Raw genomic sequence first — 20,073 nt, 5'->3', positions numbered from 1 at the left:
CAATTAACATGCGACAATTTTGCTCTGCACCTTTAGAGTTGACATGTATATTCCATATATCCATGAAACCATTGATGATGATCACCTGGAGCCGTGGCTCATTATAAGAATCCAGCCCTGATGACACTCTCAATATCCAATAACTGAGGAACACCAAGAGAAGTTCACCACCCTGATTTTGTCTGAATGATGTGAAGACCTTGATGGGTGAATGTTGCTTAGAACTCCATGTGGCCCAAAATACCAGAGCACAGTTGTCGTTTGACCTAAGGAAAAGAGACCTGGTCACAAAGAGCAGGAGAGTGCTTCCTGTCAAAGTCAAGATGCATTTGAAATGACTTGGCTTGCATTTCACATACAGGTGGGGAACTTCCAAATAATACCTACAAAATAATGGGGTATATTTACTGATTTGGGATTTATATTGCAGCATAAAATTTAATTTGCACTGGAAAGTAGCTCTAAAGTAGTGCCTCGCGTCAAAGTGGCATACCATGGATGGTACAAGGGTGGTCCCATGCAACCACCCATAGTTTCTGATGCAAAGCCCTATCTACTAACATTGTAGGCAGGGCTTTACGTCAAAATATATCGCCTCTTTGAGGCTGGAGTTCGCTTGGAAAAATGTTTTTATTTCACCAAACCTTTCCAACTTTGTATGTGTACTGAACTGTACAGCACACATACAGAGTGGAACACGTATTAAACCATGGTGTTTTGTACTGAAAGGGTAACCTTCCAGTACAAAACCTATACTTGACAACATCCGCTCCTGTGCACTATGGTGCAAGGGTATGTTCATTGGCGAATGGCAGGCAAACAATCACCAGCTGGGGGAGAGAGAAACAGCACCATAAGAAAAGATAACATAACATAGCTTACTTGATAGTCAGTAAATCTGTCCCAATATCTATGTGCATCAGACATTGAGAACATTTGGACCACAGGAAAGAAATCTACTCCTCTGGGCACATTTCTGTCTCTAGTCAGTGGGACGTCACATACTTTGCTGTCGAAGAGCATGTTTGTTAAACTCTATTCCATATAATTTAATCATTATGAGCCACGGCTTGGGTCTGTTATAGCTGAACTAAAAGCATCTATTTTAAGTATTCCATTTCTCCAGGCAACCTTATTTAAAGAACAGAGCAGAGGGACAGTATTTGCTGCATTGTATACTACATAATTGCTTTTAAGTTAGATTACGTTGGGAGCCTCAGTCTCTTTCCACTTTTGAGCATGATGCTTTCCAAGTACCTTTCGTACTTCCTCGCCACTCCTGGCATTTATCTGCCCAACGTCATCCACCTCCTTCACTGGGAGTCTAAATGAATCCCCCTCATTTCGAACAATTCGGAGCGCCCTCGTCTTCGTCATGGGCTGACAAGAGATAGCCACTCCTTGGCTAAAGCCTTCCCATCTTATGTTTATACTTCTTAGGGGATACAGGCTTATAAAGCATCTATAACCCAGGGAGTATTTTTACCCTTATCCATGAGTGCTAAATAGAGCAGTCTTCTACCTCTTATTGGCATCCATGTACCTGTGACCTCCATGGAATTTCGACAACTTGTAAAACAGGAGTCACCAGTAGACCTAAGAGGACAAGGGTATAACTTATATCTGCAAAAACAGAATCTCATTAATCGTACATTACAATGTATTGTTAAATGCAAAAAATCAGTAGACAAAGGTATGCCCAAAGAAAATCAGAAATTAATCCTTGTATTCTTTCAAGATTATGAGCATGAAATTAGCTTAAAAGTAAGTGTGCAAGGTGAACACACTGCTCAGAAAACTTGTATGGGGGCACAAAATGGTAAACAACTATAAAAAAAGAGAGAGACTGTAAAAAGAAATAGCAGTGTGGCATTGTGCGTGGATAAATTCGGGATAGCAGTTCGCTAGTCACGGAGTGCTGTAAGTAATGGGGTCCACCTGCAGCATTCCAGGGTGATAGTATTGTATTGTATTTCAATTGCATTTATGTAGTGCTTACTACGCTAGACGGGCGTTGAAGCGCTTTTTCGGCGATTAGCATGCTACTCTGGAAACCATGAAGGATTAGTAATGGTGATATAAGGAAGTAACATCCCAACGGAGAGGGGTCACATTTGTGAAACATAATGTCCCTTTCATTAGTTACTGTGTCTCAGATTGTCTTCGTGTAGGCTCCTTTAGGATTCCCTTGAATGTATGAATGAATGATTAATTTGTAAAGCACACAGCTACTCCATAGTGTGTTCCGGCTCTTAGGAGAAGCTGGTGCATAGAACGCGCACCTATCCTCCTCCAGGGATAGATACTCGACTGATGTTCTTTTGAAAGCAGAGACTCACAAGTTGCAAAGAGTGGCACTGGGATTCTCAAAAAGAGCACAGAGAGACAACTGCGAACTCTGGAAACTCCTAAATGATGCACCCACATGCTCTTTTCATCGCTTTTCTCTCCAACATACTTCACCTCTTTCCTTTGTCTTCATCTTTACTCTATTCCACACTGTCATTTACCTCACCTGTCTTCCCTCCTTCCGCTCTTATCCACTTCTCTCCCTTTCTGTTCCCCCTCCTTATTGGATTCACCTTTCATCCCATCGCACCTTGTCCACTTCCTCTAGCTGCTGTCGTTGCCCCTTGGACTAGCTGTGGCCATTCCGCGGTCGTGGCATTTGCCTAGCTGTGCAGTTACAGTGTAGTGCGGCGGATGAAGCACATACACAGATAGAGCAGCGGTGGAGGCTCGGTGCGTGGGCAGTGGGAACGTTCAACTTTCTATCTGCATGTACATGCTTGACAAGGGTTGTAGTGAGTTCAACAGTCCACCTGTCTGCCTGTTCTTAGACTAGTCATAAGTAGCTATGCTGCTTTCTGGCATAGTGGTTGTTTCATAGTAGGACCCTGGCAGGTTGCACACAATTGTGGGAGCTCTGATCCAGCGCAGCCTTGTTACAGCTAGCAATGCCTAGTTCCTGCATAGCCAAGCAGCCACACTTCTGAAATTTATAACAGTGTCAATGGATTTTAGGCATTCCCAATGTACACAATTACCATATTCAGAGCCTCCACACCAAATGGTAGACCTTGCATCCGCATCCCTGTTAAGCAACATCTTAGGTGCATAACCGAGGCTGGGAATGGTTTAAGCATGCTACACTTGGTTAGATTAAAGGGAGAAGCTCATGATGTTGACTTATACATAATCCTTCACTGATCGATAAGGGAATTTGGCTATAGGTGAAAGTACAATAATAAGTAGCAAACACATGGTCGCCATTTTGAGCATGAAAGAGTAGTCATTCTAGGATACAACATTCGAAGGTATGTCACTAACATACCACATATTTACACTATACAACTTCACACCACACATTTCCATGCCACACAATTCCACAACAAATAATTCTAATCCAACACATCTCTCTCTTGCACTTCCATCAACCCTGTCCACTCTCCACCACACACCCACTGCCCCTCTCATCTCTCACTCACACTGCCTCTAGCACCTCATCTCACAATCCCACTGCCCCCTCTCATCCCTTCCTCACACTCCCTATCTCCTCTCTATACTGCCTGCTCACACATTTTCCTGTACCTTTTAAAGGGTTCTGTCCCTCAATACCACTCATTACTCCTCTTATTAGGGTGTCTTCTGCGTACACAGGTACACAGGCTCTTTATGCGTCCGTGGCCTGCTCTCCCCTTCTTTCTCTCTTCCTCACATACACTTTCTGCTCCTCTGTCTCAAGTTCATAAACCACTTCCTGCACAGACTACCTACCTCTCTCTCTCTTCCTTTCTATCTATTCTGTGCAGCTCTCACCCCTATCTATTCACCATGCCACCTATTTCCACTACACAAATACACTCCACACCACACAATGCCACCACACACTCTTCCACAACTAATAATTCAAATACAACCTACATAATTCCACTTCACACCACATGCGTCCACTACACTCCAAACCAAAACACAAGGGTAAAAAAACATTGTCATTTACAACGCCAAAAGCTGCAACTCTCCCAAATGCGAGAACTATTGCATTGCAAATGCTTGTTACTTCCTGAGTTTTGCTTCTATCCCTTTCCCATATCATCCTAAATATAAATAAATATATATATTCCGCATCCATCAGGGTTTGCTATTTCTGTAATAGTTTAATTTCACTAATGGAAGTGCTCAGCCTAAGTCTGGCCTGCCAGTGATTTATGTGCTGCGACTGGAGCCGGGCAGCCAAGAGCTGTACTGCTGCCGTACATGCTTGGCACAGCCGCTGTTTTTGTCTTCAGCGTCACACGGATGCCAGTGACGCTTTCAGCATCCAGTGCCAGGCTGTTTTCAGTGGTAATCTGTGCGCTAAACTTAGCCCATTTGTCTTTGTCTTTGTTTACAGACACCGGATCAAGTGTACGAGGGGATAACTTTCGAAGACTTTCTCAAGGTCAGAAATGCATTTAACATATTGGCTTGATATCAAGAATTCTAATAGATTTGTATGGATCTCGCTGCTGGAATGCTTCAGTAGTGCCTTGAAGGTCATGAGTGTGGTGCGTCTGCAGCTATGTGTGATGTCATTGTAGCAGGAGATGCTGCAGGGGAGGGGGAAGGGGTGGAATAATTTGCTGTGAAGAACAAACAGGTGATGGGTGGAATGCTTGAATCAATCTCCAGTCACTGTAATTATTCTGAGATGCTGTCCAGCCCATCTTTTTTTTTTTTTAATTCACTTTGCCTCTCCAGGCAGGAAGCAACAGTATTGAAATTAGCCCGGGTCCTGATCCAATAGGAATAATCCAGCCAGAAATGCCAAGACAAATCCCCTCTGAATGCCAACAAAGCAAAACCATGAACACTATATGCCATGCTGAGCTTCCTCAGTCAGGTGCATTATATTATTCCTGTGACACATGAGCTACTGGTCCCTCGGTTGGGCTTACCTGTAACATCTAGGGCATCACTAGGAAAAAACAAACAAACGGTGGGTTCAATGCTTTAAGTAATTTCAGCCACTGGGCCACATTTCAGTGTATAACTTTTGTTTTGCTCACCATAGGTACCACTGAGGATGCCAAACAGGGCCAAAATTTGTCTAAGGATGCTTGTCTCACCATCCAAACAGGACCTGTCCAGGCGGGACTGGATGGACAGTTCCTACTCAGTAGGTCCATGTTTGATTTCGATATGCCTCATCCTCATCAGGAGTGGCAAAGTGGGCAACTAAATATGGACTGGCATATAGCCTAAGTAATAACCAGGGGCTGAGAGTCTAGCATTCCACCCAGGCTAAGGCAAATGCTGGTGACACAGCTCTGGCATATCAAACTTGAAGCCTATCACACACCAGAGCAATACGTTCAACCTACCCAATAATTACAAAATATCACAGAAAAAACTGGTTGCCAAAACAAATAAGCGATATCACACCAACAGGGTAATCATAAATTGGAAAACCTTCTTGTTTAAGGATGGTAGCCCTCATCCACCCAATTGGTGGCATGTTTCATCATAGGGCCCCTCCTGACATCTCTCTTAAAGAGTCGATGTAAGCTACTACCCATCAATGTATTGTGGCGCTTAGGGGGAATGGTAAGTAGACACAAAGCTATGCCACTTTTCTGAGGTCTGGTTACAGGCTGCTTTTGTTTCCAATTATTTAAGATATATGTAAATGTTTATGGAGTGGCTTTGGCTCCACCTAGCAGAGTACTTCTCTCTCCCTCCTGATGCTATTGTTTGGTTATCATTTCAACTACAATGGAGTGCTTGCATTGCAATGCATGGAGCACCGTTTACTTCTCCAATGTACATGCAGCTCTCTTACTTTGTCACATTCAATTTGTTATCTCACACATGCAAACCATTATCACCAATATCCCCACCAATACCATTACCGCACGTTCCTACCAATACCACAACCAGGGCCACAATATCAATATCATACCACCGCCAATACCACTACCACCACCATCAATGTTACCAGTGTTATCACCACCACCAGTACCTCTAGTACCACCAATGCCACACCACAAACAATTCCACTAATATCAATAGAAGCATAACCAATGCCACTAATATAAGTACCACCACCAACAGAAGCACTTATACAAACATCAGCATTACCACCAAGACCACCAATTCAAATGGATTTTTTTTCTCTGGTTGTTTTTGAGGGACCATCAATGGAACTATACATGGACTAAAACTGCAGTGAGTCTTAAATTATTTTAAGGTAAATGCTCTTGCAACCACTTTATCCTAGCCCCAAATGTGACTCTTTCTGACTAAAGTAATAACCTCAAATATCTGGGGAAGCAGGAACGGCACGAATAGGTAGAATTAAAGGCAGGTTTTCAAATTTCTGTTATTGATGTCTTGCAAGATAAATTAGACGAGAAGCAACATACAAGAGTGAAGTGCAACCAGTGCAGAGAATGCTGTATTCAGAAGTAAATGCCAGACTGCAGTGAAAGCAGATTTTGTGAGATACTTCACAGGCCAAGGAACACAGATCGAGCCAGGAGAGATTGCAAAAAAGATGCAGAAAAGATAGGAAGATGGACAAGTGGAACAGCAGAAAGTGAAATATGAGTGACAAGGGTAAAACTGTGACAAAGAAAATTATGGTGCACAATAAGGATTAGAAAGTAGTTAAGAGTTATTTATTTACACTATATAGCAAAGTTTTTGGAAATTGTTCAGGAAAGGTATGTTCATCTCTAACAGGTGATGACGAAACCACGTGCCTCCTAATTTGAAACAAGTGAAGGTACCCCCCTATATATAATTTGTAGGTCTGGGAGTAAGAGTGAAACAAACTATTATATTACAAAGAAACTCCCTCTAGACCTAAATCCCTTTTCTGTAGGCTTAAATAAGCTCTATGGGCCACCCATTGCCATATATACACACCAAGGCTTTAATTATAGTTTAGGTTCATTTTATCATTTTTATTTTTTATTAATTTATTTTTTTCTAACAATTAGGCACATTATATCAAAAATATCATTTGATTATACAAATATTAAAAACATGAAATCTCCAAATATTTTTACAGTGCATAGTCCAACAAATCCAATATGCAGGTTGTCTGTCTTTTCTATCTTCATTACTGTTTATATGTACATGAAAAGCATTGCCATTTCCTCATGATAAAGACCACACTCATATACTAACCTATCATACTAGTGCTCACTACCACACATAACTCACATACATACATTTCCCTGCCTACAACAACATACACTAATAAAATCACAGAGATGACATATCATGACCATCCGTGGTTGTGTTGTCAACTGGGATATCAATCAGCCTGCTCCTTACAGTTGTGTGTCTGGAGATCAAATGTGTAATGAGATGCTGAACGGCTGATCCCTTTAAGACCACACCTTCAGTACTCACTGCTGCAGAGGAGGGTCCTGCATTGCACTTGTAGCATGGTGACTAAAGTCCCGACAACACTCAATGCAGCTGAGGAGGATTCAGCACAGCACTTGTGCATGGCGCTTAATGTCCTGCCAGCACTCACTGATGCATGAGAAATTAGGGCCGTATTTATCATTATTTCACACAAAGCACCAAGACACCTTGCTGCAGTGCTTGAAAGGGAGAGCGCATGGACGCTCTATATCCATCAAGATATGGCACTTTCCTGCTCTCTGCCTGCGCTGGCGCACAAACTGCTGTCTAGCACCAGTGCAGGCACCCTTGCACCATGGTGTAAGAGTGCCTGCGATACAGGCAGTATTGTTTACATGCAGGACGGAACACCTTCCTCCACAAAAGCAATCCTCCGAGGCTTTTTTCTCTTTCTACATGTGCCAGAGAATGCAGCACATGTCGAAATAGGAAAACCGAGAAGAAATAAGGATATGTCTCCTCATTACGCCTCCCCTGAGAAGGCGTAGCATTCTGACTCATTCCCAGGTCTACCAGAATTGGTAAATCTGGGAATGCTTCAGAATCCATGGGTGGATGCGTGGGCAGCAGCGGTTCCTGGCATAGGGTGTCAGGCCTGCCCACCCAGTTATCTAGATAATGTGGATTGTAATTGCTAACAGCAATTGCCAACCACTTAACACTTAATAAAAGATTTAAAGAGTGTGCCGCCCTCAATGCCTGGCTGCCTCTTGTGACGCCTCCTGCCTGACAGCATGAGCCAAATTGAATTTACTCTGACTTGGCCTACAGTTCTCAGGGGTCTGAAGAGACCATCTTCTTATGACGCGAAGCTGCGTCCTATTTTCCAAGCAGTCCTGGGTGTGCAGGTCACCAGCCCTCTATTTACCAGGGCTGCTCGTCAATCACTGCACAGGGCAACAACACCATTTTCCAACTCGTCACAAAGTGACGATCTGGAAATGGAGGAGGTTACAGCATGTTGCCTGTGAGGGATGTTTTGGTGGTGAAAAGTGCCTGTTGCTGCCCCTCATGGAGCTTCAGCTTTTTGCACATAAAAATAATTGGTGTGTCACTGTGAAAAGAAAGCAGAGGGATCCTTTAAGCATGTTGCATGTGCTGGAAGGGCACACTCCAGTTTAAATAAATGGGTGTGCGGATGGGTAACCACACTCAGGTCAAGTGGCGGTGCACAGCAGGGGTCATTGTCGGTTAATTCTATGCAGCTTAATGTTTCCTTTCCCTGCTGTTTTGGAGAGTGTACATGCTAACGAGTTTCCCACATGTAATGCACGTATGCTTAGGGTCCATGAATAATTGGGGACTGGTTTTAACATAAATGTGGTGCAAAGAAGAACATGTAAGTTTGTGGAACGTGGAGTGCAATTGTGTTTTTCTTTTGAAACTGTTGTCTGCTTACATACTTTCTCAAAACAGAGAGTGCAAGAGTCTGTCTTTGGGTAGAACAGGAGAGAAAAACCTGGGTCTGCAAGATTTCCTGTGCTTAGATGCATAAAGTACATTTCTGTGATTTTCAAAGTGTGCCAACCAACCCATAGGTGGCCTTGCTTGGCTAGGTAGATCTCATTATAGGTTTTGTGCCGCCCTGCACTCCCTTGCTTAGTGAAAAAGCAACACAAAACCCTTGATAAATATGCCCCTTCATGTCCTGCCAGCACTCAGTGCTGCAGAGGCGGATCCCGCATTGCAGGCATAGCACATAGAGAAAGTGGCTGAACGACTAGAGCGGTGGGCCTCGAAGCTGGGAAACCGGATTCGAGCCTGGGTAGGGACGCTCAACATCCTGTGATTCTGGGCAAATCACTTAATCTCTCTGGTGCCTAGCAAAATTAATGCGTCCATCTGTAACGCAACTGGTGCTCATGTAGAGTGCTCTGATATCTTTGGGTTGAGTTTGTGTTATATAAAACTCCAGAAAAAAAGTTTTAGCATTCACTGCTGCCGAGGAGGATCCAGCACAGAAGTCATGTATGGCGCATAATGTCCTGCGAACAGTCACTGCTGTAGAGGACGATCCAGCACAGGAGTCCAGCATTCCACTCAACGTGCTGTCAGCTCTCACTGCTGCAAAGGAGGATAGAGCACAGCACGCGTGCATGGTACTTAATGTCCTGTCAGCACTCACTGCTGCATAGGAGGATCCCGCACAGTACTCCTGCATGGCACTTAATGCCCTGTTAGCACTCACTGCAGAGGAGGATCCTGCATAGCTCTCGTGCATGGCGCTTAGAGTCCGCCAGCACTCGCAGCGGAGGAGGATCCCGGACGTCACTCACTGCTGCAGAGGAGGATCCTGCACAGCAGTCGTGCGTGGCACTTAATGTCCTGCCTGCACTTAGTGCTGCAGAGGAGGACCCTGTGTAGCACTCGAACAAGGCCCTTGAAGTTATGAAACCCAAACATTCTCCTATGTAGAGCGATTTGTGGCAAGGGTAAAGAAACATCTTCATGTGCAGAACATGGGCCTCTTGCAATAATGAAACAAATATTCTGATGTTCAGAGGTAATAGTATGGTGAGAGCAGAAAAACCTACTTGTGTGTATTGCCCATTGCGGCGATGGTAAAATATGCCCCTGATGGAACACACACATCCTCCTACGCAGAACCCTTAGTGGCACTGGAGCAAAAACAGCCTCCCATGCAGTGCCCATGTGGCAAGGTGTGGAAACATTCTGCTGAGCAAAGGCCTTTCTGATAATGATACAGAAAAATCCAATTGTGCAACGACCTACATGGTGAAAAACAGAAATATACTTGTACAGAGCCCATTGTGGTGATTGTACTGATATATTGTCCTTTTCAAAGTCCCTCGATGCGATATTATTGAAATATTCTTATGTGCAAAGTATGCCGAAGACCACAAACCGACCCTCATCTGTGTTTGTGATCACCCTCTGGCAATCCACGCTAATGAAGGTACTACTTGGCCTGTCACTTAGATCTCTCCTGCCTTAGGCACTAGGAATCACCAGGTTCTGCTCCACAAACAGAAGTAGAGGTTGCAGTCAGTTCTGCACGGGTTCTTTTGTTTGCTCCTACACCACACGGATGGGATCTTGCTGATCACACATCATCTGTATCCTGGGGAAATGGAATATTTTTCTCGTCACCGTCCTGTTTCATGTCTACATTCAAAAACATAGCTGATCATTCCAAGGCATATAAAGTCGATTTCCAAATGGATACCGACTTTACCCATGTTTACTCTGACCTTGACTGCAGAAACTCAAAAGCCACCTGTCTCACCTTTATTCCTGCCACTCACTCATGGACTGTTCCTTCCCCTGCCTTGCCCACCTCCTTCTTTTATTCCCAAAATCTATTACATTATTGATTTGCATTTCCCTTGAGCTGTGAAAACATTCTCATGAGCAATTTATAACCAAGCACTCTTGGCACATATGTTCCAACTAATAGTGGAGAGGGCCTCCTGTAGGTGTCGGACCTCATGAAAACTATCAATGCCTGGATAAAGGTGCTGTCTCAGTCCAAACCAGAGATTCTTCTTCTCTCCAGCAACATTTAGTGTCTTCACTCCACCCATTGTCAGGCACCACTCACTCGGTGACCCACTCCCACAGTTTCCAAAGTGAGATGCCTGAGACTCATCTTCCGCAGTGATCTCACCATGTTTTTGTGAATTAACAAGGTAGCTCCCTCTGCCATCTTCAAGCTGAGAGCACTGAAAATGTTTCTTTAGTTCTTCATTGCCATTTGAACTATCTTTGTGGGCCCGGGCTTCTGCAATCGCAATCGCTCTATACAGGTCTATGTATCTCTGTTGTTCACCCAGAACCATACCTTCTGCACCAGTCTAAGCACGAACATAGGGGACTACATACAGATTTACTTTAAATCCCTCCACTGCTCTCAATTCAAAATAATTAATCTTTTCCACAGATCATTTGCAATAAAACAAATAGAATAGTAACTGTATCAACTCAATCATACCCAAGGTCTTCCTTCCCACCTATTATCTGAAAACATCTGCTATGTTACACTCACATTAAATTTCCATCTCCTCAGTCCTTGGTTTGCACCTCTCAAACAAGCCCAGAGAATATGACCACCAGCTGGATATCTGAAAATCCACACGCTACTGAAAAACCACCTCTTTCCTGCCAGTTCATCTAAACATTAATTTCCTCCATCTAGTCTAGGTACTGAGAAGCTTCATTCTAGGTGAAGTTCTAGTTCTGTGCAAATTTGGCAAATACATACATTTGTGTTGAGGACTGAGACAAATCATTGTGTGTCAGAGCTGGGTTGGTTCCCTAATATGGAACGTGGAGAGGCATCTTCATATGTGAAGCCCATTGCGGTACTGATGGGTTGCAAATGAACATGGAGGAAACCATAGGCTCAGGTGCAAGCAGTAGGGCTATTTATTTAATTATGAAGCACAGCATATGGCCACAGGCATCATAGGGCTAAGACAATAGAACTGCGAAACAAAGCAAAAAAGATTAAGGAAAATTAGAAATCCAAAGGCAGATCCTAAAAGGCTTAACAGGAGAACCAGGTTTTCATCTTTTTACAAAAAAAATGAAGTTTGATGTCTATTGTAATTCTATCAGGAGTATGTTTTAAAGTTTAGAGCCAGCCAGAGGAATTGACAGCAATGAATGAGAGAGAGTCAAATCTGGTCGTTTTGGATGGGGCATGCACCATCAGATCCTGGAAAAGTATTTTGGATCACTTCTGATCACTTCTGATAGAAGGTACTGTAAATCAAGTACAGTGTCTTACAACCAATGCGCTGTTTGACCTGTGCACTGGGCTGCAGACATACGGTCAAATATGGGCAGACGTCCCAGCCATCCGCCATATTAAGTAACCTCTGTAGCTTGTTAATCAGTGCCTCAGAGATTCCACAATTGACAGTGGTGGTGTAGTCCAAACAAGAGAGGGCTAGTGAGTCAGCCACCACGGTGTGAGACTCCGACAGGCAAAAGTGTATGATCTTTTTCAAAGCCAGGAGAAACAGGAAGTCTGAAGCTTATAAATATGAAAGTCAAAAGGAAGTTCCTTGTCAAAGAGGATGCCTAATTATTTTTACCCAAAGGCCTGGGATGGGTAGACTCCCCAGAATGTGGGCCCCAGTCTATCCAATCAAGCTGAAAGTTCTTTGCAGATAATCAGAATTTCAGTTTTGTTACTGTTGGTCCTCGGAACATTAGAGGCCTTCCTTCTTTGAATCCAGAGAACACATTCAATAAGAAGAAAGATCGTAATGCCTGGTAGGCTTTCAAGTTTCAGCCGCTGCTGGATATTGTTCTCATAGGAGAGAACCTAGAACTCAAACTTCCTGATCAGCTTCCCTAAAAGTTGAACATGTAAATTAAAAAAGGTAGGGAAGAGGGCTGAACCCTGGATGACTCTAAAACCTATCAATAATCATTTGTTTTGAATGTAAGGGCAGAGAGGCCACTTAGCATTGGACCGTAAGAAAAGAAGGAAACCAATTCACAGCAGGCCTAGTCTGACCGAGCTTCTCCAGACAGAACAAGAGAATGTTATGGTCTATGCTGTCACATGCACAGACAGAACCAGGAGCCAGCAGTCTGACTTTGTGTCTCATGATCTGGAGGTTATCAAAGGCGGATTCTTATACTGCCTCAGTGCTGGTTCCCACGCAAAAGCCAGTCTGAATTTTGGCCAATGCTGGGAGAACTGTAATGGGCATTTAACTGGTTAAGATCATCCACTTCCAGATCCACATTCTTCAAGAGAGTAGTGATAACTCCCATTTTGCAGAAGGCAGGGGCAGAACACCCTTGAAAGGATATTTTGATGGCTTCTTCTACACTGTGTGAGAGTCCAGGTACAAGCATTTTCTTGATGATCATTAGAGACGGATCTAGAAGGGATTTGAGGTGGCAGAGCTCTTTCATCACCTCAGGTGGCAAGATTGCGAGCAAGCTGCAAATCAAGTCAAACTGTTGTTTCCATTTTGCAGGAGATATTTTCTGGAAGTTGGATCTAGTCATGTTAATTGTTTCTTAAATTTAGTGGTCATAGAAAAGGAGGAGACCAAGTGATCACTGTGCCCCTGCAAGGGCCTGCTCTTTAGCTCACAACATCTTTTGAGGTGAAGTAGCAAACTAATTTGAAAATGGTATATGGTTCTTGGTGCAATGTATAGAAATGTGCAGTGAAGAAGATAGACTTAGCAGCGTGCAAGAAGCACTTAGGCTCTGTATCTCACTCTAGCTTTTGGAGAACAGCCCTTCTTCCACTTTCTTCCCACATTCCTGGTGAGCAGAGGGACTTTTCTCAAGTTTGAGGTAAACAGGTGATTGGCACACTACCGTTAGATGAGCTGGAATGTTTAGAGTCAACAGAGGGCATGAATTTTCATTTACCGCCACAATTTATATCATTTAGTTGGTGCAAATGAGTCTGGGCTTCTGCCTCCTGAGTAATGAAGAACTTCTAATGCGGCAGTGGTCTGAAACTAGCTCCATTTTCGATATATGTTTTTTTGAGGAGGCACATTTTCTCCTTTGTTTGAATTTATTTGTAGGGAAGCCCTTAGAAAAGACCCTACAATCTGACTATTCCGCTGGCTTAGCCCTTGGTAGATAGGTTGGCATAGCCAGTGACCAATTAAGGTGTAAGGTGTGTTTGGCTGTGTGAGTAGGACCTCACAGCAAGGGAGCAGTCTGAGCCATGCCTGGGTTTCCAAAACAGAACTCACAATAACAGAAGTCTGCCGTGCATAAAGTGTCTGAAGGGTGCCGCATGGTAACCCTATTGGACTGAACGCAGACGCTTTTAGATGCTACAAGGTGATTGTTAGGAAGGTCAGACAGAAGAGGAGTTTCATGATCTGAGGACCATCTCTGCCAATTACTGTGTGCATCAGGGATGATAGTGATACTGGTATGCAAAAAATATCTGCTTAAAAAGATAAACCTTGTTTTCAGTGACCAGAAAAAAAGTAGACTTTCATAACTAACCTTTTAAGGATCTGGGATAGTCTTAAAGTTTGTACTTTCAAGTCGAGGGTAGGGATTTTGATAGCTTCATCCGTAGTGTGAGCTTTCTTATTCGGCTTTTGGCTTTCCCGATTTTATTCTGATAATTGTAAAGAACTATAATATCACTACCAAGTGGGCTCTTGCAGATTTGCTCAAAAGAAGCAGACATATCAGGACACACAGGGTTGTGCAGTTGACCTAGTAACAGAAGAGCAGAGAACAGTGAAGATCATGGTTCTCGGGGCTCTGGGAACATGGTGGGCTCAGACTTGGAAGAGAGGGGCCTGGCACACTGTCTATAATCCTGTGTTAGAAACAGGCAGAATACCCGTATAGGAAAAGAGGAGGGCGGGGGTCAGTTATCAGGTCTGAGCTTCAAGGTCACTGCCATGTATGGCCCAGGTCATCAGAGATCCTGTGCACAGCCAGAGCTTCTTGGTTTGAAATAAATTAAAGAGTTCTAGAGCTAATTATTTGGAGTTAAAAGGATTGTGCACAGCTACAGGGGCAGATGACACAAGAATAGAAGAGCAGGGGAGCCCAAGATCTTAGCCAAGGTGCACTGTCGGAAATGCTTGGGTCCCATTAACAATTAGTAGATGGGGCGGAGGGTCAGAACATGTGCATTGTTGAGGCGGTGAGAGGTCTGCTAATGGAAGAGTGAAGATCAGGACTCACATATACCAAAGAGAGGAGCTGCAGGGAGCGTGACTGCATGCACTAAGCCACGCTGCTAGAGCTGTGAAAATACCCTGTTATGGGCAAATGGAGAGCTGTAGATCACAGCTTTGCACAAATGGAGCTGTGATTGGACCCAGCAACATAGGTTTTACTGGAGGAGCTGATGTGGGAGACAAAGTGAGCTAGGTATCGGCACACGTGCATTGCAAAAAGCACTGTGTAAGGCCCAGTGACAGATGTGAAGCTGGAAATGCATATAGGTGCACTGTTTGTGCAGTGCATAGACCTGGGATCCTCAAATAGAATACACTTCCCGTCAGAGATTGGTCAAAACTGTGAAAAGACCCAGTGATGTACAGAAGGCTGCATTTAACGCAGGTGCTTTCAGATCTCTGGATTGAAAAACAGGTTGCTGATGCTGGTGCAGATGTCCTGGGGTGTTTTCTCACAAAGCATTGAAAAACGAGCTGGAAAACCACTATGTACAGTGGTTTTCAGCTCGTTTTCCCTGCCACCCCGGGATACCATACGACAGGCCTGGTTCCAGGAATTTTATATCTGGGTGGGTGAAGGGTGCGTTTGGGTGGGCAATGCGGGCCCAATTTATAACAATTCTGAAGGTAGACTACAAGCCCTAGAGCATGGGTACTCACAAACATTTGCCCAGGGGCCACAACTTACGGTCTGTGGTGTGACCGAGGGCCACACGGGTGCCAGCAGGGTGGCGGTAGGGGGTCAGGGACTGTATAAGGAGGTCTTAAAAAATGTTTAATAAATGGGCAAGCATTTATTTTCAGGTTAATAAATGCCTATATTTTGTGTCACACGGTGGCACCGTGTGAGTTGGCAGGTATACTGTTACGTCCCAATTTGCGTAAAAAATTGTGTGTAGCGCTCCTCGAAACAAACTCGTTTTGTTCTGTGCTCACATCAACTTTGCACTGCAAAATATATTTTACATCGCAAAGTTGGCGGAGGTAACCATTTCCGCCACTTTGCTTCCTGTGAACACCTGTGCCAAATCAAGTCAAGTCTGGGCCTGACTGTGTGTGAAACAGCAGCACATCGGTGTATAACAACGCACATTAATAGTTGGGCGGCCGAGGCATCACCTGGGGGGACCATGGGTCGTTCTTTATGACGTCACTCTCTGACAGCTGTGCGTGTCCCACTTCTTTTCAGATCTGGGAAGGAATCGACATTGAGACCACGATGCACGTGCGCTTCCTGAACATGGACACGATCGCCTCGTGCCGCTGACGACATCGAAAAGACCGGAAGATGGCAGGGACCAAGAACAGACTCAACACGAGGAAAAGATGCACTTGTTGCACTAATAGTATTTATCTTACTGTACAGAACTCGGAAGTGAATACAAACTATATTTTCCACATTGGGAATGATGTGCCTACTTTAGCAGAAATCTATAGAGCAGATGTGATCTATAATAAATTGCAATATTTATGTACTCAGGACCAACAGATCGTTTGTGGCATTATTTCATAACAATTCTGTGGTGTGATCGGGAATGCAGGTCGGAATGTCTGGAGTAGAGAATTATCCGACATTACACATGTGGGGCAGACATTGGGGCCCAGACTTCCAAATGCTTTGTGATGGGTTTGTATAACTTTTCTAAAGATAACCTGAGGCAAAGTGTTTCAGGTAGAAATTACATACAATGCAACGCAGTCCGCGATTTGTGTTGGATTGTAACCCAAAGTAACACAAAGCTGCGCAATGCCCTGCCTTGTATTACTTAGCATCAAGGTTGCATGATTGTTCCCATGCCACCACCCATGGGGTCTGACGCAAATCCCAATCCACAAAGAATTATATGCAGAAATTCGTGCTGAAATCCTGCACATATTCGAGACAGGCTACAGATGAGGATTATTTTCACTTCTCGTTTTCCCACTTTGCATGTGTGCTGCACTATGCATCACACATACAAAGTGGGGAAACTCCTTAAAGCATAGTTTTTGTACTGAAAGGGACCCTTTCCTGCAAGACACCTGTGCACTATGCTCAAAGTGTGCCTGCTTTGGCTTATGGCGGCCAAAAGTGTGCCAGCGCAGGGAAAAAGCCGAACAGCACCCCATCTTATTAGGCATGGGTCTGGGCTACACTCTCCCATTCACGCAGCACAGCACAGCAACTTTGCTTGCTCTTCTTTAAATGACTTCTACATCAAATTAGGCATTGGTTTCTTCTTCTTCAAAGATGTGGGGACATTGATAATGAAAATGCAAATAAACTACGAAGGCTGAAGTTCTCCGTTTATGCACCGAGGATCTAGAACATCATCCCAATCAAAGTCAGAGCGGCCACTACCTTCCAGAAATTCAGAAAGGAATAAGGAATTGAAAATGTATTTCTTTAAACAGCACTATCACAATTCATAAAACATAGCTGCATATTACCTGACTCTTCTAAACAATGTTGAATTGTACCGTTGGGCTCATGCCCTCTGCTTGGCACTACGTTGCGCTACAACTAAGTTTGTTTGAAGCAAACACAATTGCATACGTACATGCATAAATACAAATCTTTTGTTCAGACATTAGAGCTTACATGTAACACAAACTTTCAATTCATCATCTACCGTATTGGAAGTCCTGTAAGAAGGAGGCAGTTAAACTACTGACTTCAACTGGCTGCACCAAGATTGGTGACCACACAGGGGATACTGTATGGTGGGATGTAGTTATTCTAGCCAATTTCCCTACACTTAAATCCTAATATTCTAAGCATTTGTCACTGGAATGAGGAATAATATGTAAACCCACAAATACCAGGTCCCAAGGCAGAATCCCCATTCTGGGGGCAAATCCATTGCGCCCCACATGTATCTCTTACTGCATAGGACATCTTCTATCCTCCATCCTCTTAAACCCACCAGTTGATTATTAGTTCGTTCTTTATTGACCATCCATTATCCAATAACTATCCATTGATAATTGACCATCAATTAGTAATTGTTTCACCGTCACTATCCACCATTCATTCATCCGCCATCAGCTCTCCATTCACTGGCCATTAGCCATTCAGTGTCTGTTCACCAATTACCATCCATTCACCTCTTCAAACCTTTCCACCACGCACTCCCTATTTGTTTGTCATTCATTCATCGTCCACCACCCATTTACCACGCAGTCACCTAACAGTTGGGCATCTTCAGAAATGGGCACAGTTCAACAGAGCTGGACTTCAGAAATGAACTCAGAACTCCAAAGGTACCCCCCAGAAAGGGACACAAAGCCACAGAGGTGGCCTCCAGACCTCATCCCAATAAGTGATGTGATCAGTCAGGTGTGCATACTGCCATTAGTATGACCTTGCAGCAGTAACAACGTCTGTCTACCTTCTGATCATAGATGAGAGGGTTACCTGGCAGACTAAAGTCTGGAATGCCAGAGGTGGCGACCAGCGCCTGATGCACTACTCCAGATGGGGTTTCTAATAGCAGACACAATATGCAAGAGGCAGCGTTCAAATTGTGACAATATATGCTCGAGGAGACGTTTAAGGTGCTCTTGTGCCACTCAGAACAAGGAATAACACTTCAGATGAGACTACCACAAAGGAACATAATATGGTGGGCTCTAAAGCTTGCAGCAATTCTCCAGATGAGGCATCCACGTAATAATAATAAAAATGTATATACATAGTACTTCATATACTGCACTTAAGTCTTTTCTTAGGGCTTGATTTAGAGTTTGGCAGATGGGTGGGTACTCCATAACAAGTGACGGATATCTAGCCCGCTTTGTTGCAAGTACATTATATCTAAGGCTCCAAGTTTTCTGTTTTTACTGATTTTTACAGATAAATACAGACAGAAAACAATGTGTTTCCTGCCTGTACTTAATTTTAAAAGCGGAAAAATACTGAAAATTGTGCTTTTTATGAAATACTCTCCATGCTGCCTTTCATGAATTCCAGACAACAGCTGTGCAGATAGGCAGCATGACAAGTTAAAAAATAGGATCTGAATTCCTTAAATACTGGCATATATTAACATATATTTGTAGTATAACACTAATATGTACCTGGGCTGTAGTGCTTTGTTGTATAGAGTTATGTGGCTGCTTAATTTGCTAAAATGCGACAGGCATCCATGAATGAGTGTACGTCTAAGAGTTAAGTAAATGTGGACATATACCATTTTACAATTCCATTTATTGTGAAAACAAAAAAGAAATATGGATGAATACCAATAAGATGGCCAAAAATAAATTGGGATAAATACAGATGGAAATGTTACAAAAATAAATACAATAAAACCGGGAGCCCTATTTTATATCCTTGTGTACTTGTAATGAGATGGACAGGATATCCATCAATTTTGTGATGGCGTATGCCTCCACCAAACCCTAAGAGCGAGATTTTCAAACTAGTTTTGTGCTGGAAAGTTGCCTGAAAGTAATGCAAAGTAGCACAAAGCATTGTTTTGCGTTACTCTGAGTCAAGGGGGCGTTCCATGGGTGGTACATGGACGTTCCCATGTAACCACCCATGTTTTTTGGCACAATCCCTATCTTCTAACAACAGTAGATGGATTTGCACCAAAAATTAACACCACTTTGAAGCAGGATTTAAAAAGGATAAATGCTTTTATTTCTCCTAACTTTTTTATTTTTTTTGTATTTTATGTATTAGTTGTTTCCATTAAACCATGTTCAATTACAACATTAAAAGAGCAAGGCACAATTGGTTAATTGCAAATTATTTGCATATATCATACAAAAGGCATGTTCTCAGGGCCTAACAATTGTTCCGCCCAATATTTTGCAACTGCTTTCGATGGTATCTTTTTCATATTACATACTTCTTTCAATGCCCCCAGGCTATAAGCCCGTAGTTGTTGGGCTTCTTTCCCACCCCTAGTATTCAATCCCAACTCGTACCTAGAAATGCCTCATTTTCCTGCAACATCATTCTAATTGTAGATCCTGGTATAACTTTTGTATTGCATTGCAGCCTGTG

The 20,073-nt window shown here is 43.3% G+C and overlaps 1 protein-coding gene across 1 annotated transcript in view; it reads left to right on the top strand.

Moving 5' to 3' along the window:
* The window catches only part of TESC (tescalcin), a 202,674-nt gene extending 186,115 nt beyond the window's left edge, over positions 1 to 16,559 (top strand). The window contains exons 7-8 of the mRNA XM_085632782.1: positions 4,394 to 4,441; positions 16,267 to 16,559. Of these exons, the coding sequence (XP_085488908.1) occupies positions 4,394 to 4,441; positions 16,267 to 16,344 (126 nt within the window). The 3' untranslated portion in view covers positions 16,345 to 16,559. The remainder of the gene's footprint in view (positions 1 to 4,393; positions 4,442 to 16,266) is intronic.
* The last annotated feature ends 3,514 nt before the right edge of the window (positions 16,560 to 20,073 follow it).

Source organism: Triturus cristatus, chromosome 11, assembly GCF_964204655.1.
Source record: "Triturus cristatus chromosome 11, aTriCri1.1, whole genome shotgun sequence".
Taxonomy (NCBI): domain Eukaryota; kingdom Metazoa; phylum Chordata; class Amphibia; order Caudata; family Salamandridae; genus Triturus; species Triturus cristatus.
The sequence above is the reverse complement of the archived record's forward strand: the minus strand, read 5'-3'. Positions and strand labels throughout refer to the sequence as shown.